Source organism: Trichomonas vaginalis, chromosome IV (genome assembly GCF_026262505.1).
Source record: "Trichomonas vaginalis G3 chromosome IV, whole genome shotgun sequence".
Taxonomy (NCBI): domain Eukaryota; phylum Parabasalia; order Trichomonadida; family Trichomonadidae; genus Trichomonas; species Trichomonas vaginalis.
In genome coordinates, this window is record NC_067206.1 from 23,346,019 (window position 1) to 23,371,667 (window position 25,649).

The window sequence follows — 25,649 nt, forward strand, 5'->3', positions numbered from 1 at the left end:
CTATAGATTCCAGAAACTTCCCCGATCAAGCGATGACCACAGTGGGCGACATATTCTTTACACGTATGCTTCAAGCTTCTGATTTAGATGGAGTGAATGAATGCACAGAAGAATACGAGGACTCATTAACTAGACCACTGAATGCAGATGATGGCACGCCATTAGCTAGAACATGGAAAGACCAAACTTCATTCTTATGCACTATTCCAGTTCAACGTGATGGAGCGGGTATATTCTTTGATGGATTAGAAACTTTCAACTCACAAGTTACAGTACAAGTGAAAGCTTATCCAATCATTCAGGGTGAAAATGACACTTACTGTTCAAAGGTGACAAATCCTCCTCAGGTTTGGTTTACTAGGACTACGTATTGGACATGGACACCGGATGAAGGTTTGAAATATCATCCAACAGGTACACCACCACAGTATAGAAGTTCATATGATGAAATATTGATGAATAGAAATGTTTAAAATTATAAATTTATTTTTGATTAAATGGATTTAAATTCATCCACCCCTTATGAAGAATTAGCAGGAGTATATAATACATACGTAGATGATATGATTAATGAAGCATTGAGTGATAATAGAAATGCTCTATCTAAGGAAAAATTAATGAAAATTCCATATTCTGAATGTTACTTAAATTCAATCACTGCAGCAATTGGTAAACAAAATAAAGGTAAAACATTAACGATATTAAAACAAATTATCATTATTGCTAACACTTCCCCCCATTCACATGTGTTAATTTATATCAACCGTTCAGGTTCACCTTCAGATGATACATTTGAATCTTTAAAGCATTTAATCAAAATTCCAATTATTTATTTATCACAAGAAGAAGCAGAAGATTATTTAAAAAACTTTTTAATGTATAAAGAATTATATAATACAATCAAGAAGCAAGGATTAGAGGATAAAATTATTAATAAACAAAGGGATGAATTATTTGAAACACTTTCTATTTCAAATTTTGATAGAGAATTTTTGCATTCACTAATTTTTCTAGATGATGCCGTGAAATCAAAACTAATAACTAATGAGAAATCATATTTTAATCAATTATTAACTCAATGTCGACACATTCAGTGTTCATTCTTCATGGCCGTTCAATACTTCAAAGCATTAAGCACAAACATTAAATCAAATCTATCAACACTTTTCATTTTCAGTGGGTTTAGTCGTCAACAGTTGAACGTTATGCTTTATCAAGTGAATTTACCAATGAGCATTAATGAACTTTACACACAATATCAACAATTAGGTGAACATGGAAAAATAATAGTTGATTTAAATAAAGGTTCCATTAAATTTGATTAACTTTTTATAATTAATTTTTATTTTTTATTTATAATTAAACATGACAGAAATAGCAAATCTTCTACAGGTTCCATTAAAACAAGGGACAAACAAAAAGGGTCCATATAATAGAACTATGAAAGTTCCAGACGGAATGAAAGAATTAGTTCATATTGTTGCTGGTCTTCAAAAAGATGTTAAACAAATGAGAAACGTTTTAACATTACCAGAAGCTCAAGCATATGCCAAACGTCATGGACCAAATTGGGAAGCACATGAAGCAGACATTACGGGTCCAAATGGAAAACCTGATGGTATAAATGAAGTTTTCGTTACTGATGGTCAAGGTAATATTAAAGTCATAAATGGTTACAAATTAACTATAACTGATTATCCTAAACGTAAAGCATATAATGAACGTTATCCTATGCAATTTGATGAAAATGGAAAAGCTGTTAAACAATACATTGGAGAAGGTGAAAATGGTCCAATTAATTCATACCGTTATAATCCATATTCTTATTTCAATGAAGAATTAAATGCTGTTGAAGAAGGACCAAACGGATTACCTCAATATGTTAATCAGTTTGATGGTCAATATGCAAATTTGAGACCTGAAATTCCAGCTAAGAAATTCTTTAAAGTTGCTTTATTCGATCCAGTGTTCAATGAACAGAAAGAAGCAATGAAAGCAGAATTTAAACCAATTCAAGTGGCAAGAATTTCTTCATCTTCACTTTCAGAAGCGTTCAAGGAATTGATAAAGAAACCACTTTATTCTCAACAAGGTTATAACTTTGATTTAATTAAAGAAAGTGATAGACGTAAATTAGAAAAATCAGATGATTTTAAGAATGCATGTAATGAAATGATTAAAGATATTGTAAATGATAAAATAAGACTGGAAGAAACTCAAAACACTATCAATAACATAATTGGTGCAGTTACAAAGAAAGTATAAGCAAACAAGGATGAACCTTGGGATATTACCGTAACAACTAAATAAAACTTTAAATATATTTTTCTTTTTTTTATTCAATTATAAATGAGAAGACGTTTCACAAGTCAAAAGAACACAAACGCAAAAGCAGAGATTACGGTTGGTTATAACGTAAATGATGATAAATCACGAATTATTCAAAATGTTAAAGTTAATGTTAGCCCCGAATTAACAAGGTCGGCAACTCAACCAAATTTATTAACTCGTGACTTACCGAAGAAAGAGGAGGAGCAAAATAAAGAAGATGAAGACCCAATCATTTTATCTGAACCCGGTAAAGAACCCGTTGAAATTCCCACTTATCCAACATACCCCCCACCTCTTTCATCAAACATCGAGAACCCAGGAATCTACGATTCCAGTCGCAATGCGCCATATAAAGTAGACATTAATTCTGAATTAATGAAAATTTACCGTGATATAATAACTGATAATTATGATTCAATAATAAATTTAATTGACCAATCTGGTTTAATTATTTTACCTTATGAATCATTAATTCACATTATCGCCATTCTTTGTGATGTTCAAGATTCAGACGTTAAGATTCAATTTTTCATAGATGATGAGGTTTCATGCTGCGGAACAGTTGCAAAAATAAATCCTATAAAGGATATTAGCACAATTAAGATATCAAAGAATAGAACAACAACTGAACTTCATTTAACATATAATGATATTTATAATAAAATAGTTGATGAATATAAAATATCACTTGAAAAATTCTTTGTTAAGGCTATTTAATATTCAAGCATTAACATTATCGAATAATAATCCTTTGAATCATAATCAATAATAATTGACCTTTCACCAGTTTCTATCGTTTGTTTTATTTCTTTTTGTTCCCCACTATCTGGATCGGTCATTGTAATTGTTTTTGTTATAGTATCAGCTTTATCTTTAACTTCAATCTTTTTTCCATCAGGATATTTAAACCAAAATTCCAAAAATTCGATATTGTCAATCTGTTCATATTTTAATCTATCAATTACATTTTTAATACCATCTGAAAATCTTATGAAATGGTCATTATATGGGTTTGATTGAACTAAATTTGAATGAAGTGAAATATAACCTGTTGATGAATATGACATTGACTCATATTTTCTGAAAACACTAAAATTTATAACATGAATGAATTTCTTATTCGTTGAATTTATGAATTCTTGAGGTAATCTTATTCTAGTTTTATTTATCACTGGAAAATAACGCTTTACCATATTTTTAATCGTAATAAAAATGTCAATTATCAATATTATTTCGAATAATAACTGTGAATTAAATTTAACAGTTAGCGGAATTTATAATGTTACTCTCGTTTCTGTGAGTGGTAAATTTAATCCCATTCTTTTAGACCCTTCAGATTATATATCATTTATTAAAGATGACCTTGAAAAACGTATGATATGTATATAAATAATGTGATAGCGAAATGGGATATTAACACGATTTTAAGTTATTTAAATGAATCATTTATCGTATGGTATGAAGAAAATTTTAAATCAAAACCCGATAAACTTTTTGAACTTGATGAAATAAATAACCTTATTAAATTCCCGCTGAAAATTAAATTTTGTACTCCTCATCTTCGTTCATTGTTGGGATATTAAATTTTGAAAAAGATGTTGGGGATGTTTTGTATTCTGACACCGGTTCCAATTTCATTTTAATCAAATGTGATAAAGTTAATACCCCAATGAGATTTTCACATCAAACATTAGACCCTAACTCTTACCCATCAATACAAAACATTTTATCCATCAACTTAAACACATTTTCTTTATCATATCCGTTTCAATTATCCGGGAATTCATTTATTCTTCATTCAAAAGATTTATCAAATATTAAATTTAGAGTAACTGACCTATTTGATTGTGATTTAGAATTCATGAATGAAATATTATGGCAATTTCAAATAGAGAAAATAGCTGATGAGATAACGGATTAAATATTTATTTTTAAATCATAATAAATGATTAAACAACAGCAACCACAACAACTTAAGGCACAAAGCACCCAGGTCCTTCAGACCATTACATACGCCATATATGCATATAATTCAAAGACGGCAGAACAAACGCAAAGGTTGAAATATGGAGATTTGGAGATAGTATTGAAAAATGAACATTTCGAATTCGTTTGCAAAGGTGGTGCAGTGATATCAAATATAAAAGAAATTTTATTTATGAATTCAAAAATTAAAGGAATAACGGATGATATAACATCAATTCCACCAGAAGAACAGAGATATTACGCATTAAATGCATTTCCTAAAGTTTTGAAGATTGGAAGATTTAATTTAAATGAGGAATTCATAGAAGGTTTCCTAAATGACATAATGAAGAAGGCAAATTTGGTTTATGTTGATGAAAAAGATAATGAAATTAAAGAAAGGGTTGAATGGTATCATGAATGGACATCAAAGATTTTAAAAACTAAAGCCGATACAGGATGGGTTTCAGGATGTTTAGACCTTAAAGCGGATAAAACATATGTTAACGATGAGTTAGAGAAGAAGGTGGATAAGGAATATGTTAACGAAATATACCAAAGTTTGATAGGAACAAAAAATATTGAAACTATTGTTGGGGATGTTTTTGTCTATGAAGAAAACAAATATTTTAGATGGGAGTTTGTACACTCCTTAAAAAATGGTACACGGTGTAAACTCATTCCGAAAAATAACAATGAAATGTATGTAGGCTATATAAAGAATGATGGAACACAAGTTAAAGTTCCATTAGACAACAACTGTTACTTAAACTTATATGGAGACGAACAAAAGAAATATTTAAGAGTTTATGAAATGGTAGATATGACATTGCCTGACCCAGCTCCAGCACCATATTATTATGACTATGGAGATGATGTCAGAACACCACATGTAGATGAACAAAAGTTAACATTATATTTAGATTATTATAGATATAAAAGATATAATGCAATAGAAAAAACGAGAATAGTATATTATTATACAGATGACAGAAATAAATATTATAGTCAAGATTTTACCTACCCTGAAAACATAAGATTATATTATAAAAAATATTCTGACACAAACCAGAAGAAACCTGAAATAGTTACACTATATTTTAAGTTCAAAAGAGACAATCCTATAATATCTCATATGTTTGATTTAATGAACCCAGTAGGTTCTATTTATACATCTATGGATGCAAGAGGTCCTCAAGTAATGTTTGGTGTTGGTGCATGGAACAAATAGTTGACAGGTTTTTGTATTGTGCAAACTCTTCAAAGGAAACAGGGGGAAGTAAAACGATTTCAGGTGAAAATTTACCTGCACACAGTCACTACATAGATTTAAGTACATCTCAAGCGGGTTGGCATAAGCATAGATATTGGGATTGGTCAGGAATGACAAAAGGTAAAGGATATGATGTTAAAGACGACGTTAAGTTTGCTATAAATTGTTACTGGGATGACACTCAGGGAGAAGGAAACCATACACATTTCGTTTCAGGATATACACAAACAACGGGACAAAGTAAAGAATACATGCCACCATTTATGACTGTATTCGCATGGTACCGCGTTCAATGAATGTGCTTGACCCAAAGGTCTGGGCTTACCGAATGAACTAAATATATTTTATGTTTGTAATTAATTAGGTAATGAAGTAATGAATGAACTGCAAAAATAAATGTTTACGTTAATGGTTTCAGGTTATTCAATAATGAATTATTTTTGAAGAACTGAGGGTGCTACCATGTTACCATGTGCTACCAGGTCATTTAACTTCTTTTAAAAAATGAGACAACATGACATTTTGACAACAACATAGGAGAAAGGCAATAATGAATTATTTTTGAAGAACTGAAGGTGCTACCATGTTACCATGTTGACGACATGACATTATGTCAACAACATAGGAGGAAGGCAATAATGAATTATTTTTGAAGAACTGAAGGTGCTACCATGTTACCATGTGCTACCAGGTCATTTAACTTCTTTTAAAAAATGAGACAACATGACATTTTGACAACACAGGAGGATTAATGCAAAAATAAATTCAAATCATACTTTATAAAGCTTCATTTACAGGTATTTCATCGTCAGTAAATGAATCCTCATTATCGTTTGGTTCAACCTGTTTATATAATCCTTTCATTTCTTCTTTCAAAACATAACACCATGTTTGTTTACCGTCTATTCTTCTATGTTTCCTATCACATTTATCCTTAATACTCATTTGGAAATTCTTGTCTTTCATGTCTGATGGTTTGCAGAATAGAGCATTTTCACACGTCATACCTGCACACAATTCATCATAATGTGTATTTATCCATACATCTAAAGGATTTGTTGATAATTCTATTAAATCTTGTTTGGCTTCAGTCATCGGTATGATTCGTACATTAAATGATGAAAGGTCATATTGCATAAAATACGTCAGTAAATTATCATAAAATTCCTTAGTGCATGAATTCATCAAATTCTTGAAGTAATCAAATTGACCCTTGAATTTACCATTAACTCTTAAAACTACGTATCTTCTGTCTCCAACTTCAATTTTGACAGGGTAAACGTTATTAGTTACGAAAATGAAGTTTGCAACATTCTGAGCAGTTCTTCTGGGTTGATTCTTTTCATTAATTCTAATCTCATTATCCGTTATAATTGATTTCAAAGCGTTGAAGTTTGCAAGTCTGTCTTCACCTACATTCTTGAGTTCATTAAGTACAAGAAACATTTTATTCTCAACTACTGAATTGAAATTACCCGTTAGCTCACTTATTTCAGTAATGTTTTTACATGAATAACCGGTGAGAAGTTCAGAAATAATGTCTGTGAATCTGTTTTTACCTGTTCCCTGAAGTCCTTTCAAAATAATTGCTGTTTCATTCTTGATTCCAGGATGTTGAATCATTGATGCAATCCAGCCGAGAAGGTATTTATACACTTCATCGTTATTATCGCATATGGCTTCTTTAATGAAATCCATAAACATCTCAATTTTTGAGTAATCTACTTTTTCGAGAACGTTGTATTTATAACCTTGAAACGTTGAGAAAACATCTGGGGAATCAGATTTAAAGCAAACACCCTTAACGGTTAATGAAGACAATTGATTTAGTAGTACGTCCCATGCTGTTATTGTTTTACCTTCTTCTTTAAATAATTTAATCATTTTGAGTGACTCTTTCATGTTTGACTGAAGAACGAATGATATTTGATTCATTTTGTCGTGGATGTTGTAATCTTTCTGAATGAAGTATTTGTTTCCACAATCTACAAAACGGATTACACGTGATAAATCCTCAATTACTTCAGAACTGTTTTTATACTGATGATTTTCAGCCTTGCGTCTAATATCTGTTATCAAGAATGAATCATCAAGTTTTATATCAAATGTTATTTTTGGCTTACGTAATAAAGGTAAAACATATTCATCATAATATTCCTTTTGATATAGTTTTAGAATCTTTACCAAAACAAATGGAGAAGTCATTAAATGTGCATATCTACTACGTGCTTTTTCAAAATTACTTTTTGCATTTTCAGTTAAATTGCAGAAGTTATAAACGTTATCGTATGCTTCATTAATCAAATGATTAGGTAACGAATTAATAGCTTGAAACAGTGTGAATAATGTTATTTCTTTTTCTAAATTCATGTTTCCACCGTCATTATGTACTTCAAAATCACAGATGCCATCAACTATGCTCTGGGCAAGTTTATCGTCAATGTTTACATCTTTGTTTTCATTCATTATACTCTTTATTTCTTCGTTCTTTTGTTCAACTCTTACCTTAATATTCAAATCATTTAATATATCATTCACTGTTCTGGTTAATGTTGAATCATAACTTCCACGAATGAATGAGTATGTATTGATTGGTTCTGTTGCATTCTTGCGAACTCTTGAATCAGCCATAACTACTAAAGAACGTTTTGAATCATCAATAGAAGTCATTATGTCAATATCGTAATCATTGCAGGAATAACATTTAATCATTCTGTTCGAAACTGCATAGAAGAAATTAGTGTTGCAATAAATGTGAAGACCTCCTGAAGCGGTTTTAACGTGATTTATTGTTTCCGAAATCTTGAGTGAATTGGTCTAATGTCCCACCCGCTATATAATTTCTGATGTCAATAAATCTTAATTCATATGGAACGTTTGTTTTCTTTACAATGATTTGCTTAAATTGAGAAGATGAACCCAGCATTGATTTTATTTTCCATTTTGCAGTGTTTAAATCACGAAGAATTAAATTTAAATCAAACTTTCCCGAATTAAAACCTATGATATTCACTTTATTGAATTCCTCATCTAGAAGTTCTTTAAATGCTTCCTTCTGTTTTTCATTTAATGTATGAGACAAAGTCCCCACCGTTTGGTCCGTTTGCGACTTCATTAATTCTTCATATTGACTCATATTTGATTTAGCAACTAATGAACAGGTTGAAAATAAAAACTCAATCCAATCAGAAATAAAAGAATCACTCGAAGTTAAGCAAAAATTCCTCGTATATGTTTTATCGTTTAATTTAACCGTTGATGATACCATGAATGGTTTTAAGTAAGCGTTCAAAGTTGCACACTCAGAAAGTTGTAATTCTTCTTTAGTCTCTAATGTTTCAAAGTCAAAAGTAATATAATATCTTGTCGGTTGATAATATTCCTGCAAATTATGAGCTAATAACCACTGATATATCTTCTGTTTCGTAATATGTGGTGCATATGGTTGCTGTGTCTTTTGCAACTGAACGTCTTGAATTAATCTTCCATTATTTTCTTTACATTTCTCACAATGCTTTAAAAATCTTCTTTGGTTTTTCCTTTCTGGATCATCACGGATAGAATAAACTTCTTCTTTACAATATGGACAAACTCTATAGCCGGTGAGTGCTTCAACGTCTGTTATTCTGTCAGCGTGAAGTTTTCCATTTGGACTCTGTGTTAATAAAATATTTACTGTTTCAAATTCTGGATCTATCATTATTGATTCCACTAATGGAAAGTCTACCTTATTTATGTCCACGTCTTCTGGTTGAGGATCACAATAATAGAAATCAATATTAACATTTAACATTCTCGCTAATCTCTCACTTTCTGATGAAATGTCAAACCCTTCATATGCATCTATTGCTTCATTTAAATAGCTTCTACGAGTTTTAGGATTAACACCATCAGGAATGTTATAGAAGCGTTTAAATAACCTTCTACCTTCTGCTCTAATTTGATTATCATTCATTTTAGCGGTTCCGTTTTTGTTCATTTATGTAAGAATAAAAAAAATAAAGTTTATTTTTTAAAGCCCATAAAATGAATTAAGAACACATAAATTTTTATCATCTGCGACGTGACGAATACATTTTAATTTACTCAAGAATGCATACCCTGATACATTAAATCTAATTCCTGTCTTATTTAATTTCACAACTTTGAAAAGGAATGTATGAATAGCTATAAAATGATGAGAAGATGTTTTATGGGTTGCTTCCATTTTTTCTGAAATAAATGAATAAATATAATGTTTATAAGTTTTCATATCTTTTATGTTCTTAATAACGAATGGTATAGACCTTTCAACTTCGTCTTCCTTCGGTGCTGTTCTTTCATATGAAACATTATTAGTATCTTCAATAATGAAACCGCAATCACACAAAATTTTATAGGTTCCAATGGTTTCTTTTGATATTTTATCTAATAAATCAAAAACTTTATCAACACCTGTGCATTTATTTAAATAATAATTTGTGTAAATATCATGATCTTCTTTCTTAATCGTATTAGTTGCATATGTCATGTTTTTAAGAGCTTTTTTGAATTTCTCAGAATCGAGAGGGGGTGAAAGTAAGATACAAGGGTATTTTTCATTATCAATAAATTGTAACTTATGTTTACGAATAAATTTAGTACCTTCTTCTGAAAGTGTTTCATCTATTTCACCATCTAATAAATTTTGTGTTGATTCTGAGACATAATTTTTATATCTTTCTTCATGAGATTTCTGAACTGCTGATTCTGAAGCTGGGATATTCATTAAACCCTCTACTTCATTTTCATTATATTTTTCAACTTCTCTTAATTCCTTAATTTTTTCATCTATTTCATCTCTTATTTTTTCCAGTCTTTCAATTTCATCATATTCATCATCTTTAATCCGTTCTTCATAATATTCAGGGAAAACATCAGGTTCTTTAGTTTTTCCCTTTTTAGATGTGGGATATAAGAAATTTATAACATCATCTTTATTCATTTTTCCATCATAATCAAACTCATTTAAAAACTCCGCGAATTTTTGACAATTTCTAAAATAATATTTATCAACCTCATAACCCGCCTCCTCTAATATATCCTTTATTTCCTCGTTTGTGAATTCTAATTTTTTAACATCGTTAGTCTTGACGCTCATTTCATTAAAAATAAAAATAAATTATTCAAAAATGTGAGACATGAATTTTTAAAGTTTATTTTTCATTCATGAAAATAATTATATCTAATTTCTTTTACTCGTTTATGAGGTCTTTGATTATGACTCCATTGATTCCATTCAGGATTTAAACAATGTTTAATTAATCGCGGAATATCTGACATCATCTATATATATAGCTTCTTTTATAAAAGATAAAAAATAAATTATTTTAAAATTAATATTAATTTTTTAATGTGTTTATTTTTTATTTCATTATGTATGGGCTGAGTGTAAATGTCTTACAATTTTCAAAATTTTCAAATCTTGATTTATTCAAAAACGTAAGAATAAAAACCGTAAGAATCATACATTTTTTACTTCATATGTCAAAAAAAATGATACAAAATCGTTCAATATTGTATGAATTCTTACGTTTACAAAAAAAGTCACACAACCCATCCACATATACTACTTATATTTGATTTAAAATTATTCTAAATCTCAAGCAATTTAATACTCAGCTTATACTGGAGAATCATTTCCACAATCACTTACTTTAAAAAATGTGACTTACACAAATTTTGATTATGAATTTAGTCGAAAACATACTTACATCAATGACATATGCCGTCACCATGGGGAAGAAATATCCTCCTTATACTTTCTTAACTTTTTATGAATAAAAATTTATTTATATTTTTGGTTTCATTTTTCAACCTTTTTTTCATAACAATATATTTATCTTTCATATGTAGTTTAAGATTATGATGCTCGCATTCTATTTACACTTCTTCTTAATGAAATTTATTTGAAAAATAGATATCTTACTATATTATTGGATTTTCTGATATATAAATACAACTTATAGAATGAGTTTTGTAAGATTCCAAACAATAATAGATCTATCACATATATCTCATAATTATGATTTTATATAAGAAATACATCTATGAACAAACTTAATAAATACCTCATCCTAGATGAGTTCTGATCTGAGGATATATTCATTCCTTGTAAAAACCAATATTTGGGAATCTCACCCTCTATCGTCGTGATTTTGACGATTATTTTCATTTTTCGTCGAAAGACGATTATTTTTTTTCATTATTCATAACTGCCCGTTATTTCATTGATCATTTAGAAAGTGTTAATATATCATATAATAGTTTCATTTATCCTCAAGTAGTGTAAAGACTCTACTGTAAAAAGTTTATTTCAAATTTCAATTCTAAGTATTCAAAGAATTTATTTGATGATAATTTATGTAAATTTTAATTGTACTACAGCAATAAACACTATCCTTCAACGTGCACAAATGTGACAAGTGGGTCATTGTAATTATGTTAACCCCAGAGAATATGTCTTAAAATATTACCATCATTTACTTTAGATATCCCTGGCGCAAAATTGAAAGCGGTGTAAAAATATAGATAAAAAGAAAAAATTATTAGACACAATAATAAATATTTCTATACCAATTTCGTAAAAAGTGTTTAGATTATGATCTCAATTTTTTTGACAAATTTGAATTACCATGAAAACAGTTTTCTTAAATCTCTATCTGAAAAAATTGAAAAGGTATACAGAACAGATTATGGACGAGAAAGAAGTTGAGTTCTTCAAGCAGAATGGATTAGAATTTATAAAGATCATTGGACAAGGTGGATATGGAGTTATATATGAAGTACACTCAGCTAATTTCAACTCTAACTTTGCTGTCAAAAAGATTCCCAAATGCTTCTTTTCACAAGCAGAATTAGACTGCTTGATGAGGATTGACGATCCTAGGATAGTCAGATTATATCAGATATACCGTTACAATGACTTCATTTACATGGTTCTGGAATATTGCCCAACAGATCTCTACAAAGTCTTCTCTGCTGGTGGAAAACTATATGAAGAAGACATTTACAGATATGCGCATGATGCAGTTTTAGCCATCAAATCAGTTCATGATAAAAACATCGCTCACTGCGATATCAAACCAGCGAACTTCTTTATCGATACGTACGGAAGAGTAAAAATTGGTGATTTTGGACTTGCTTCTTTTAATGGATCTTCTTGTTCATGCAAAATGGCTAAAGGAACAAAATTATTTATGGCTCCAGAAGTATATTGCAAGAAATACACTCCAATGAAGTCTGATATCTGGTCATTAGGAGTAACACTTTACTTCTTAGCTACACAAACTTATCCATTTAATGCTCCAGATATCGAAAAATTAAAGCAATGCATAAGCATTGGACTTTTCGCTACTGATAAAGTTCAGAATAAGAACTTGCTTGCCGTTATTTCTAAATGCCTTGACAGAGATCCAGAAAAAAGACCTACCGCAGACGAAATTCTCCAAATGCCATATTTCAAGGAAAATGGTAAATCGTCTGGCGGTTGTTGTTCACTTTTCTACAAATGCGCACGGTTCTCTAAAAACATTGTTAAACCATGTATCAAATCTCAACGTTCGTTCGGATCTCTTCAATTCAGATGCTTGAATAACTCTAGAATTAAACTTTCTACCTCAATGGATCATCTTGATGATTCCCATTTAATCCCTGTTTGTTAGTAAATTTTATTTTATTGTTTAATTTCCATTATTATTCTTTTTAATTATCAATACCTGTAATAAATCAGGTATCACATCTCATGAATAATGATATTTTCAAGATTTCAAACAAAATCTTGAAAAATCTTATCAATTGATTATTGATTTATCCTATTTTGAATGACAGTTAATTTTTTGGCATATTTTATCAAAATTGCATATACATTGTTCTATTTTTATTGAAGATATGTTTAAAATTATTGTTAGTGATTTATTGTGAGTAATAGAAAGTTTTGAATAGACCCATATGACATAATATAGCTATGAGGATCAAACCTTAAATGCTATTCTAAGAGATTTTCAATTTTTCACATTTAAATCAATATATTCAGCAATAATTTATGGATAAACGAATGGATAATGATTAATTCCGGATTAAAATCCATATGATACTTCATAATTCCACATCAATGAAAACATTTACTCTTCAAATTAAAAAGATAAAAACATTTGAACACAATAATAACTGTTTAGAAAATAATATAAATCAATTTACCATCCATCACCATTTCCATCGCGCTTCCAAGTCTTCCTTGGATCAACATAGCGATAGAATCTTTCACGATTGCGAAGCCTTTGGATTTGGTCTTTTGTTAACTCAAAGTCCAAATGATTATTCTTGTAAATTCTCTCTGGAGTAACACTCTTTGCAAGTAAAGAAGCTCCAGGTTCAATAGTAAGAAGGAACTTTAATTCAACCTCACCAACTGATTTACCTGTCTCAGCAGCAATCTTATTTAATTCTTCATCTTTAAGGACAACTGGCTCATCAGGTTTAGCCCAGTCTGGTGTACCAAGAGTAGAATAACCTGTAACGATAATTCCTTCTTTATGCATGTATTCTCTGAGTGGACCTTGTTGCATGTATAAGTTGAATTCAACTTGGTTTGTGTAGGGTGTTGTTTTTGCGTCGGAATATTTCAATCTTTCGAGCTGATTGATTGTCCAGTTTGAAACGCCAATTCTCTTTACTAAACCTTTCTCTACAAGCTTCTCCATTGCTTTCCATGTATCAATTAAGGAGACTCCGTCATCAAAAATTGTATTTCCTTTTTCATCTAAAGGATTAAGGCTACCGCCAATTCCAGTGTTCTGGAATGCAAACGGATAATGCATTAAGTAGAGATCAAGGTAATCAAGACGTAAATCTTTAAGTGTTTTTCTGCATGCTTCTTCAACTATCTCAGGGCGATGATGTGTGTTCCATAATTTGGATGTAATCCAAATGTTTTCGCGTTTTATGCCGCTGTCCCAGCATTGCTGAAGTGCTTGTCCAACAATATCCTCATTTTCATAACACAAGGCGCAATCTATATGAACATAGCCAGCTTCTTTGATGGCATAAGTAATAGCATTAACAAGATCTTCAGATCTTGGAGATTTCCATGTTCCAAGGCCAATAGTTGGAATTCGATTCATCGTATCGGATGTCAATTTTATATAAATTTTACCTCACTTCATTTTTAAAAATTCACCACCCTCGAGATGATGATAATGTTCAAAATTACATTAGAGATCTCTTCACAGAAACAATCATAATTAAAAAAAAAAGGTAGTGGGGCTTCCAGGGGCTGCGCCCCTTCTAGCCCTGAAGATGTTTAGTATAAATGAAGTTTTTATTCGGAGGGCTTCCAGGCGCGTTGCGCACTCTAGCCCTGAAGATGTTTAGTATAAATGAAGTTCTTATATACGGGTCTTCCAGGAGCTTTTCACAAATTATATATGTTTTCATGTTTTGTCACTTTTCTGTCACTTTTCAGGAAAAAACATTTTTATTATTATATATAAATGAATTTTACAAAACCACCGTTACCGTTCTTTGGAAATAAGGGTAAATGTAAAGATATTCTATTGAGAGAACTTAAGAAACTACCGAATGGTCTAACATTTGTAGATTTGTTCGGTGGAAGTTTCTATATATCCCATTTGTGCCATACAATATTCCCAGACTCAAAGATTATATGCAATGACTTCGACAACTATATGGACCGTCTCAAACATATACCAGACACAAACAATATATTGAAAGCGTTAAAAGAAAAGATACCTATAGGTAAGATGGAACGTATACCATTAGATAAGAAAAATATTGTGAGAGAGGTTTTGAAAAAAGCAGAATATATAGACTGGGATAGTATATCTGCTAGACTATTATATAGTGGTTCTATAAGAGTTCATGACATTGAAACACTTATGTCAAATGTTTTATATCTTAACTATACAAATGTTTTCAAAGAGGACATAGAAAAATATATTGAGGGTATAGAGTTTGTGAGATGTCATTGGACAGAGTTGTATGAAAAATATAAAGACAAGGAAAATGTTTTCTTTATAGTGGACCCGCCGTTCTATAACACATGGGATTTTCAATACCAAGTAGACTGGACTTTGAGAGACTCTTTAGAAACTTTAGACGTTTTACATAACTGTCCATGCTTTTACTTTACATCCGATAAAAGTGGTTTGGAAACCGTTATGAAATGGTTAGAGGACATACATGACTATGAGTTTAGATATGACAAGATAGAATATGAGAGAGGTCCTATAAACCGGAGAAAGTGTCATAACAAAGAAATTTTATTGGTAAGTAAATGTGGTTTGAAATAGGACTACTTGTTTTAGGTTTTTTCCATTGTGTCATTTATTTATTTGACGTGGCAGAAAAATACAGAGAATATGAAGATGAACCAATGCCTGCAAATGTCCAGTATATGTACTCGTAAGAGATATTTTTATCTAATATTAAATGGACGCACAGAACTTAGCGAATGCACAGCAACCTGGACAACCAAACCCAGAGAATATTCCAAATGAAGTTAGAATACAAACTGCAATGGCAAACTATGGTCAAGTGCCAACAGATGTACAAATGCAAACTGCCATGTCAAATGACGCTGCGTTAGGTTTGCCACCATGGTATGCAAATATGAGATGGAAAGAGTTTTATACAAACCCCGAAGTGGGATATAAACAACTCTATGCAGATGACGCGAACACAGGAGTTGACCCAGAATATGTTTTCTACCAGAGGAGAAACAGAATGTATGAGCTCCAGTTAAAGAATGCTATGGAACTCAACAGGAAACGTAAGAGACTAGGTGGACATTAGATTTTTACATATAGTAAAATGGGTTTCTTCAGTAGTATTGGAAACTTCTTCAGAAGAGTTGGAAGAGGTATATGGAATGGAATAAAAACCGTAGGAAGAGGAATTTGGAACGGAGTCAAAAATATTGGTAAAAGAGTAGGTCAGTTTGTTGGTATTATACCTAAAGACCCTGAACCAGAAGAACAAGCTCCTGTTATACAACAGCCTGAACCTGCACCACAGTCAAGTTGGCAACCAAATCCAACACCTCAACCGTATTAAAAAATTATATTTTTACCGTTCGATAGTAGTTGTATATGAAACTAAGTTCTAAGTAAAACGCATGGTATAATGGAATTGTTCTTTTTCTTCCATCTGTAGTAAACCATACTTGAAAGTCTGAAATACTTCCACTTGGTGGTTCATATAGCTTTGTAGGTTTTTCGTAAAAGTCATTTGCCAAGCATAAAAAAGAGTTTTGGGCGCCAGAAAATGAAGCATGAACAATAATAGCATCTGAGTCGAAAACATTTTCATATGTTCCATTAGGGTTTTCGACTTCATAAAAGTCCGGGTGTACTGGATATTCTGCAGGCTGATTTAACATCCTCAGAAATCTATACCATGCCAAGTTGTTATATTTTGTAGAAATATAACGTTTTCTCCAAGGTCTTCTATTCTATTGATTTTAACAGTTGCATTTTTCCTGTCATATATAATATCGAGATGGTACTCTCCTTCGTCAATGTTATACTGGTTTGCATATTCGAGATAGATATCGTTTATTTTTTCTTGAAAAGCTTGAAGAGTTGTTTCTAAGTTTACAAGCAAACTAACTTGTAAAAGTTTTCCCTGTTCAAATTTCTCATACGTACGTTTTTCTTTGTTATAGTATCGAACTTCAAACCGACCGTAAATGGGAAACCATGTATGGCTTCTGAAATGAACTTCATTCTACGAAAGCCAATAGCTTTTGTGACGGATGGGTCTCTTAACCATCTCAATGGGTAGTCAAAACGATAGCCTTCATGCTTTACGGTCTCTGTCTCAAACTTTTGACCTACATTGGTAAAAAGTTCATCTAATGGTTTAGTTGTAGCAACTCTAGAATTTTCTTTTTCTATTGAAAGCATATTTTATCTAGAATAAAAATGTCAAATGAAACAGCGTCTATGAGAGAAATACAACACAACCGACAACTCATTATACAAGCTCTAAATAAGAACACAACAAACCTTTCAAACTATTCTAAGATATCTGAGTCATTGAAAGAAGGAAACTTAAAACTGACATTAAACCCAATGACAGATGAGTTTCTGTTTCAAGACAATAAGAACCATACTGTCTGTATAAATCCAACAAAAGGAACTTTAAACGAGAAACCTATAAATGAACTTCTTTTGAAAGCAGATGTTGACAACAAAGCTGACAAAGAATATGTAGACGATGCAATAGCAAAAGAAGAAGAAAGAGCTAACAATGCTTATGCAACAAAAGAACATACTCATCCTGAACTAGCAGACAAAACATATGTTGACAATAAAATGTCAAGTGAAGTGACAAGAGCTGAAAACGAATATTCTAAAAAGACTCATATACATTCTATATCTGAAATAACAGACTTACAAGAAACCTTAAACATGAAAAGTGCCGTTGGACATACACATTCTATATCTGAAATAACAGACTTAAACGTTAGCCTTGAAAAGAAAGCAGATAAGGGATGGGTGGCTAGTGTGTTAGTGAAGAAGGCGGATAAGGAATATGTGGATGAAAAAGATAACGAAATGAAAGAAAGGGTTGACTGGTACCATGAATGGACATCGAAGATTTTAAAAACTAAAGCCGATACAGGATGGGTTTCAGGATGTTTAGACCTTAAAGCAGATAAAACTTATGTTAACGATGAGTTAGAGAAGAAAGCAGACAAGAACCATACACATACAAGTTTTACAACTTTTACAGCAGACGACATAATATTGAACTTTGACCTTGGTTCAAGTGCACCATTAGAAAATCCGAGTACAAGCGTAAAAGATACACTAAACAGTTTAGATAACAGTTGCAGGAACATTGAAAGTCATGCCAGAAACTTTGAAGCACATGAACTACCCGCTCATCGAAATGTTTTTAAACATGAACGTATATGGTTTTGTCATGATTTCATCGTAATGAGCGTAAATCAGACAAAAATATATTTTGGTGAAAGGTGAGATCTCACCTCTTTCTCACCTGTTTCTCACCCGTTGAATTTTGTATAAAAAGCAACCGTCGAAATTCCGGCGGTTGCTATATTCTTCACAAAATGCTTGTTTGAGGTCGAGCCACTTTTGGCTCCATCGATTCTTTCAACCCAAAATTCTTGAGTTTTGTTCTGAATTAATAAAAAATATTTATTTAGGTGAAGAGGTGAGATCTCACCGTTTTCTCACCTGTTTCTCACCTCTTTTCTACCATCGTAGAAAACACACAAACTCTTGAATTTTGTTGTTCCCGACCAAAATATATTTTAGGTGAAGAGGTGAGATCTCACCCGTTTTCTCACCCGTTTTCTCACCTCTTTTCTACCATCGTAGAAAACACACAAAACTCTTGAATTTTGTTGTTCCCGGACCAAAAAATATATATTTAGGTGAAGAGGTGAGATCTCACCTGTTTTCTTCACTCTTTTCTCACCTCTTTCTACCATCGTAGAAAACACAAAAACTCTTGAATTTTGTTGTTCCCGGACCAAAAAATATATTTTAGGTGAAGAGGTGAGATCACCCGTTTTCTCACCTCTTTCTCACCTCTTTTTCTCACCGGTTGAATTTTCCGAAATAAAAAATAAAGTTAGTTTTTTTTAAAAAAATATTTTTTATTTTTATTGTAAGAACATTAGCAACAACAGCACCAAACTCGTTTAGTCATTGAACCCAACTTCAATGTTAGTAGAGATGAAAAGCTTCATTCCTTCTTCATATACTTTCGAAACAGAAATCCAGAAGATAAAGCAGGAACTTCTCCAAGGAGATTTAGATTGCACTGCAAAAGATGAAACAAATGAACAGTATCTTTATGAAATGCAGGACCTCATCGACCATCTACCTAAACTTCCTGAAATCCAACAACAAAAGCTTACTATTCCAGAATTTGAAGAAATAGAAGTCAAAGCAACTGACTCAGTTGAAATAAAGAAGTTCATACGTAAGATTAACTATGAGTTTCTTGGATTTCATTGCAACCACAAAGTCATGGACAAAGATTGCGACATGTTATATAAGAATGTTTCTGACATATATAAATCGGAGGAGTTTAAGACCTACGACAACTTTGTTTCGTTAGTTGCTGAATGTGTATGGCAGATAAGAGATAAAGATAAAAGATGTAAAGTATGGAACGAACAAATCAGACCTGCATGTTTTGAGTTAAAGAAAACCATTGACGCTATAGTTGTACTTGCAGGACAAATTTCAATGTACAATGCTAAAATGAACCCACAATGTTCTAAATGTAAAGCAGCAATGAGGAAATATAACTACTCCGTCAAAGAGATAGAACGTATGCGAAACGACTATGCTGACTTAAAGAAAGAAGCAGAGAAACCAGCAGAAAATAAAATGGACATGTTAGAATTTCTAAACAAAAACTATCAAACTGCTGACGATTTCCTTCTTTCAGATGTCAAGAAGAAATATAAAGATACATTCAATATTGTGAAAACTTTTGACATACTGACAGAAGAAATAGAAGCCACAAAATTGTTTAGAATTTCAAATATACATCGTACAATTCATGTAAAACGCTTATAAAAAAAAGAGGTGAGGAAAACAGGTAGATCTCACCTCTTCACCTAAAATATATTTTGCCGAGTAAAATGACCAAATCATTATATAACTGTTATTTTTTGACGAAGAGAACTTTTGCACTTCGTCAAAAAAAATCCCGAAATCTATCTTTATACAAAATTCAAGAGGTGAGAAAAGAGGTGAGAAAAGAGTGAGATCTACCTCTTCACCTAAATATATTTATTTTGCCGAAAAAATGACCAAATTTCATTATATAACTGTTATTTTTGACGAAGAGAACTTTGACACTTCGTAAAAAAATCCTGAAATCATATCTTTTTATACAAAATTCAACGAGGTGAGAAAAGAGGTGACAAAACGGGTGAGATCTCACCTCTTCACCTAAAAAATATTTTTGCTGAGTAAAATGACATATGGAACACATACTTTTTCAGTAAGGACATATGGGGTAGAAAAGAGGTGAGAAAACGGGTGAGATCTAACCTCTTCACCTAAAATATATTTTTGCCGAAAAAAATGACCAAATTTCATTATATAACTGTTATTTTTGACGAAGAGAACTTTGACACTTCGTAAAAAAATCCCTGAAATCATATCTTTTATACAAAATTCAAGAGGTGAGAAAAGAGGTGAGATCTCACCTCTTCACCTAAAATTATATTTGCCCGATAAAATGACCAAATTTCATTATATAACTGTTATTTTTTGACGAAGAAACTTTTGCACTTCGTAAAAAAATCCCTGAAATCGTGAAAAAATGACCAAATTTCATTATATAACTGTTATTTTTTGACGAAGAGAACTTTTCACTTCGTAAAAAAAATCCCTGAATCGTGAAAAAATGACCAAATTTCATTATATAACTGTTATTTTTTGACGAAGAGAACTTTTGCACTTCGTAAAAAAAATCCTGAAATCGTGAAAAAATGACCAAATTTCATTATATAACTGTTATTTTTTTGACAAGAGAACTTTTGCACTTCGTAAAAAAATCCTGAAATCATATCTTTTATACAAGATAGAAAAAATAAAGTTAGTTTTTTTTTAAATTTTTTTTATCTTGTATGTAAGAAACAGAAAATGACAACATTGAGTTGAAACAGTTAGAAAGATAGACAATGACACCAAAATGGTTAGAATAGGTGATTAAAACGTAAGATACTCCAAAGAAATACAACAAATATTCTTTGTCAGACATTCTAACACTATCTGGAAAGAAAACATCCCACGACTGGGTTAGAACTGCTTCTACTCAGAAAATTTTGACAAGAAATCCTGAGCTTATGATATCGGTAAGATTCTATGGAACAAGAGCAATCTCATTGACAAAAGTCTTATACCAATAGTTTTGTTATGGTTAGACCCAGTTGTTGGATATAACTTCATAACATATGGTTCATTCGATACGGAACGTTGCAGTGAAGGCTTACTTTACATCGTTCAGAAACCGAAGGACTTCAATACAAAGAGATATAAGATAGGAAGAACATATAATATAACTCAAAGATATGACAGTACAGTCAATAGAGCAAGGTTGTGTTTGTTAACGATATGAGAGCTGCTGAAACAGAACTACTTGAAAAGTTTGAGAAAATGTATGGTGCTCCCACGAAGGTAAAGAAACGTTTGAAGTAGATGAGATAGATAAAGCTATAAAATTATTTGACGAAGTTGCTGAAAATACATGTAAAGCGTTTATTTTTGGTCTTTTGTGAAAGTAAGAAATAACGCTAATTTTTTAAAATATTTTTTTTTATTTTGTATTGTAAGACAGATATGTCAACAACAGAGAACACAACAACTGCTATCGTTCATGAAGACATAAAGAAGAATACGAGTGGGTTCAGTATAACCAACAGTTACGTCTCATTCGTTCGGTCAAAGATGACATGTACCAAATGCAAAGTATTTTGACAGCATGTTTGCACCAGACACTAAACACGCAGACGACTGGTTCAAAAACAACAGACAAAAGAACTTTTGAGCGAAGCACAGGACCCCGACTTTTTCCGGGTCGCCAAAACTCTATGAAACGTAAAAAATTTGCCAAATGGTTTGAGAGGTTGGTATGACATAGACTTCTTGTAAATGCTGTTGCAATGTGGGCTTCACCTCGTTATGCTTGTATATTTTCATGATGTTAGATGAAATTCATAGACAAGAACGTGAAGAGATGGAAAAGAAACTTCAAGCAAAAGATGAAGTCATGAAGCAAAAGACAAAGCCTTCAGAAAAGAATACCACGTTCGGTACCAAAAGGAAAGGAAAAAGAACTATAAGTATATGATTTATACTGAAGAGATGGAAATGAAGAAGACAGAAGATATGGTTAATGTTGCATTTAGTAGAAGAAACAACAAAGCTTTACGACCTTGCTAAGATTTACAAATCTGACAGAAATTGGTTCTATCGCGAAAACTTACCGATTCAATGACACCAAATGAAGATGTGAAACAAATAGATTCAAGATACGTTACCTCAAACACCACACTATGAATATTAAAAGGTTGTAACAATACTTACCTTCAAAGAAATTTGCCGCTACTGAAAGAAAAAATAACAGAGTATTTTGACAACTCAAACAAGCAGAGTAAATGAACCATTATTTTCAAGCTTGACTTCAGATGGCTCAGGTACTCTATAAGGTAAATTGTCTTGTCAAATCCTTCTGGCATTCCGAGTCCTTCCTTCTGGCATTCCGAGTCCTTCCTTCCGACAAAAGAAAAAAAATTCCCGACAACTGGAAAAAAATTTCCCGACAACTGGAAAAAAATTTCCTGTTGTTCGTCCGTAAACCATTCAAATTTTCGAAAATTGAGAACTTTTGTCGACACTTCAGAAAAAGTTTTTCCTTCCGACAGAAAAAGTTTTTCCTTCCGACAGAAAAAGTTTTCCTTCCGACAGGACACAAACGGATTGACTGACGTTCCTCTTCCTGAATGTCTTCCAAAGCCAAAAGAACCGAAAAGCTGCAGAACCACAACAGACTAAGACTAACACTTACATTTTCAAGCTTGACTTTTTACAATTTGAACTTGTTTGCGTAGATGAATTCTGAAAGAAGTATGAGGGTCTTGTATGACTTTGTACTTCTCCCATAGTTCATGTCTGTCAAACTACCTGCCATGGACTCTTCATAATTTCCATGAAATCTCTTCGGACAAATCCGCGGGAAAAGTACAATGTCAGTGAAGTATTCTCTTTACATCCTTACTTAAACTCTTGGCTGTCTGTACACAAATGACAAACTGAAATGTTTAAAGTGTCTGAGCTTCTTAAGAATTCGACAACATTACTCTGTTCTCTATTCTTTAACAAAGGATGAGAGCGAAAAAATCATCTAAGATAAGAAACATCTGTGAGGGATACGTTTTCCAATCGTAAGATGCAATTTCTTCGAAATGTATTCTATCTCTTCTGTTTGTTTTTGAAGTGTTTCTTCTCTAATATTCTTGCATTTCCTCATTTGGGTCTTTAAACTTAGAATTGACAACTTCATTATAGCATTGTACTTCAAAACTCTTCTTTGGTACTTCTTTATCCAATCTAACAACTCAGAGTCTTTTATACATACTAACTTAGACCTTTTTATAAATCTTTGAACGAATTGACGGTTTGGTCAAATTGACCCGAAGTACTACAAATAACGCAACTAACTCATAGAATGGGTCTCTTCTCATCTAGTTCTTGTTGTCTGTGCAGCATTTTAAAGATAAGTGAAAGTCTTACCGACCCAGTGGTGCAATTAGACCTGTTATACCATTCTGAGCAAATAAGAAACTTGTCATGTATAGGCTTTATCTGAGCATTTTTCTAATTTCACCTTGTTCTGTTTAAAAACATTCTCAAAATTTTTGTCAATTCAGCCAAACTTTTTTTCTAACATATTTTTAGAAAAATATAAAAATTTTATCTTTTTTGAAAATGTCTAGCGATTCGCCAATCTATATTCGAGACAAAGCTTTTCGACAGCAAAACAATCTTCTCGACCATTAAAATCTACATAGTGTAAACAAGAAAGGTAATTTGTTTAAAGTTCTGTTTCTGAATATGGACAAGAACCATAAAACATTAAGCAGAGAAGGTCTTAAAAAATTTGTCAATGACAGAACTTTTGACAGAGATGACGCCTCTTGGAAAGAATGAAGGTCCAACATAAAATTCTTAGGAATGCAAAGAAACACATGCGCTGTTCTTGAAGATGAGATAGAACAGAATAGAAGAGCTATTAAAGACAAAGGAACTTTTACAAAAATATGGTTCTGAGAACAGGTTTGACATAAACTTTCACCAGGGAGAAGAAGAAAAGAAAGAAGAGAAGTAAGAGAAGAAAAGAGACCAGTTCCAGAGAAAAGAAAATTTGACATGTAAAAAATAAAATTGTATTTTTTTAGAACATTTTGGTCAATGTCAATGTTCTCTTCCTCTTTAGGACAGTAAAACAACTGGCTTTAGACTCTAAAATCTTTTTACCCAAATTACCTTGAACTTCTACAACTTTTAGACTCATATAATATTCATAGGTTCTGTCGCTTTCTTTTGGTTCATAAGGTATAACAAGTTGTATGCTTTGCCTTCTTTAAGTTTGTGAGAACCTTCTGTCAAAAACTTTCTTTGGACTGCTAAACAACCTTCATGTCTAAGTCTTCAAATTTCCACCATTTTAGTCACAAAGCAAACTATAACTGGTTCGATGATTCAAACTTTGCTGAATTGAAGACTTTTTCAAATGTATATGTAGAAGTAAACATTCAAATATGTGAATGGGTCTAGTTCTCGCTTTAATCCGCTGACATGTACTGTTACTGAGATGAATTTTCGTCATCTATTCTATCGGATTTAAAAAAATATTTTCTTTTTTAAAATTTACTCAGAAAAATTTATTTTCTTTCGATAATTTGCCATTCCGAACTTCGAAAAGATGTTTCTATACCAGCCAGTAGAATCTTTCATCAGAGCTTGGTCTTGATTGATCGGTTTTCATGACCAAAAAAATTTTCATATTTCTTCATGACTAGAGAGCCACTTTTTAATTCATTACATTTTCACATCTTAAACAACAATCTACTACCAGAATAGCCGCCTATATCTCCATATATACGTATAATCTCAATAAGGTCTCTATTATGAATCTTGTTTTCTGTTTGTAGAAATTTCGCATTTTCTCGTCCTCAATTTACTGCTTTCCTAATGGTCTCAATCACTTCTTTTATTTGTGCCTTAAACCAAAGAATCAGTGGGCAACGTAGTAGGGGCTCTGAGCGCTAGTGTAAAAAGTTAATAAAAAAAAAAAATTTTTTCTGTTCATCTTTTTCTATCGGGATAAAAAAAAATATTTTTTTTAAACTTTATATCCTCAGAAAAATATCTTGCTCTATAGGCGAACTCACCATAACTTGTGAGACTGACGTTCCGGGCAGACACACCACCCAGCATCTATAGCACTCCAGTAATGATATCTGGGCGACAATCCATATTTCTTT

The 25,649-nt window shown here is 31.7% G+C and overlaps 7 protein-coding genes and 2 pseudogenes across 9 annotated transcripts, besides 3 other annotated features; 7 read left to right on the forward strand and 2 right to left on the reverse strand.

Moving 5' to 3' along the window:
• The first annotated feature begins 623 nt into the window (after positions 1-623).
• Positions 624-8,382: a mobile genetic element.
• On the forward strand, positions 1,366-1,915 carry TVAGG3_0153580 (uncharacterized protein; the record flags this gene model as incomplete). Its single annotated transcript, XM_051224747.1, has 1 exon — positions 1,366-1,915. A coding segment is annotated over one exon (550 nt), but the record flags the coding sequence as incomplete, so codon positions are not given.
• TVAGG3_0153590 (uncharacterized protein) lies at positions 2,350-3,048 on the forward strand (the record flags this gene model as incomplete). Its single annotated transcript, XM_051224748.1, has 1 exon — positions 2,350-3,048. The coding sequence occupies one exon, from the start codon at positions 2,350-2,352 to the stop codon at positions 3,046-3,048; it is 699 nt and encodes a 232-aa protein (XP_051109734.1).
• On the forward strand, positions 4,277-5,865 carry TVAGG3_0153600 (annotated as a pseudogene). Its single transcript has one exon. A coding segment is annotated over exon 1 (1,589 nt).
• On the reverse strand, positions 6,347-8,239 carry TVAGG3_0153610 (uncharacterized protein; the record flags this gene model as incomplete). The annotated part of the gene is made up of 1 exon (XM_051224749.1): positions 6,347-8,239. The coding sequence occupies one exon, from the start codon at positions 8,237-8,239 to the stop codon at positions 6,347-6,349; it is 1,893 nt and encodes a 630-aa protein (XP_051109735.1).
• A 1,879-nt stretch (positions 8,383-10,261) lies between the features above and the next one.
• Positions 10,262-10,652: a mobile genetic element.
• Positions 10,653-12,252: 1,600 nt separating this feature from the next.
• Positions 12,253-13,272, forward strand: TVAGG3_0153630 (protein serine/threonine kinase protein; the record flags this gene model as incomplete). The annotated part of the gene is made up of 1 exon (XM_001292140.2): positions 12,283-13,251. The coding sequence occupies one exon, from the start codon at positions 12,283-12,285 to the stop codon at positions 13,249-13,251; it is 969 nt and encodes a 322-aa protein (XP_001292141.2).
• A 467-nt stretch (positions 13,273-13,739) lies between these two features.
• TVAGG3_0153640 (oxidoreductase protein) lies at positions 13,740-15,087 on the reverse strand (the record flags this gene model as incomplete). The annotated part of the gene is made up of 1 exon (XM_001291764.2): positions 13,783-14,709. One exon carries the CDS (start codon positions 14,707-14,709, stop codon positions 13,783-13,785), a length of 927 nt encoding a protein of 308 aa, XP_001291765.2.
• A 949-nt stretch (positions 15,088-16,036) lies between these two features.
• TVAGG3_0153650 (uncharacterized protein) lies at positions 16,037-16,399 on the forward strand (the record flags this gene model as incomplete). Its single annotated transcript, XM_051224750.1, has 1 exon — positions 16,037-16,399. The coding sequence occupies one exon, from the start codon at positions 16,037-16,039 to the stop codon at positions 16,397-16,399; it is 363 nt and encodes a 120-aa protein (XP_051109736.1).
• Positions 16,400-16,417: 18 nt separating this feature from the next.
• On the forward strand, positions 16,418-16,660 carry TVAGG3_0153660 (serine threonine-protein phosphatase family; the record flags this gene model as incomplete). The annotated part of the gene is made up of 1 exon (XM_051224751.1): positions 16,418-16,660. The coding sequence occupies one exon, from the start codon at positions 16,418-16,420 to the stop codon at positions 16,658-16,660; it is 243 nt and encodes an 80-aa protein (XP_051109737.1).
• Positions 16,661-18,282: 1,622 nt separating this feature from the next.
• Positions 18,283-24,003: a mobile genetic element.
• TVAGG3_0153680 lies at positions 19,256-19,861 on the forward strand (annotated as a pseudogene). The gene has a single exon. A coding segment is annotated over exon 1 (606 nt).
• Positions 24,004-25,649: the final 1,646 nt, after the last annotated feature.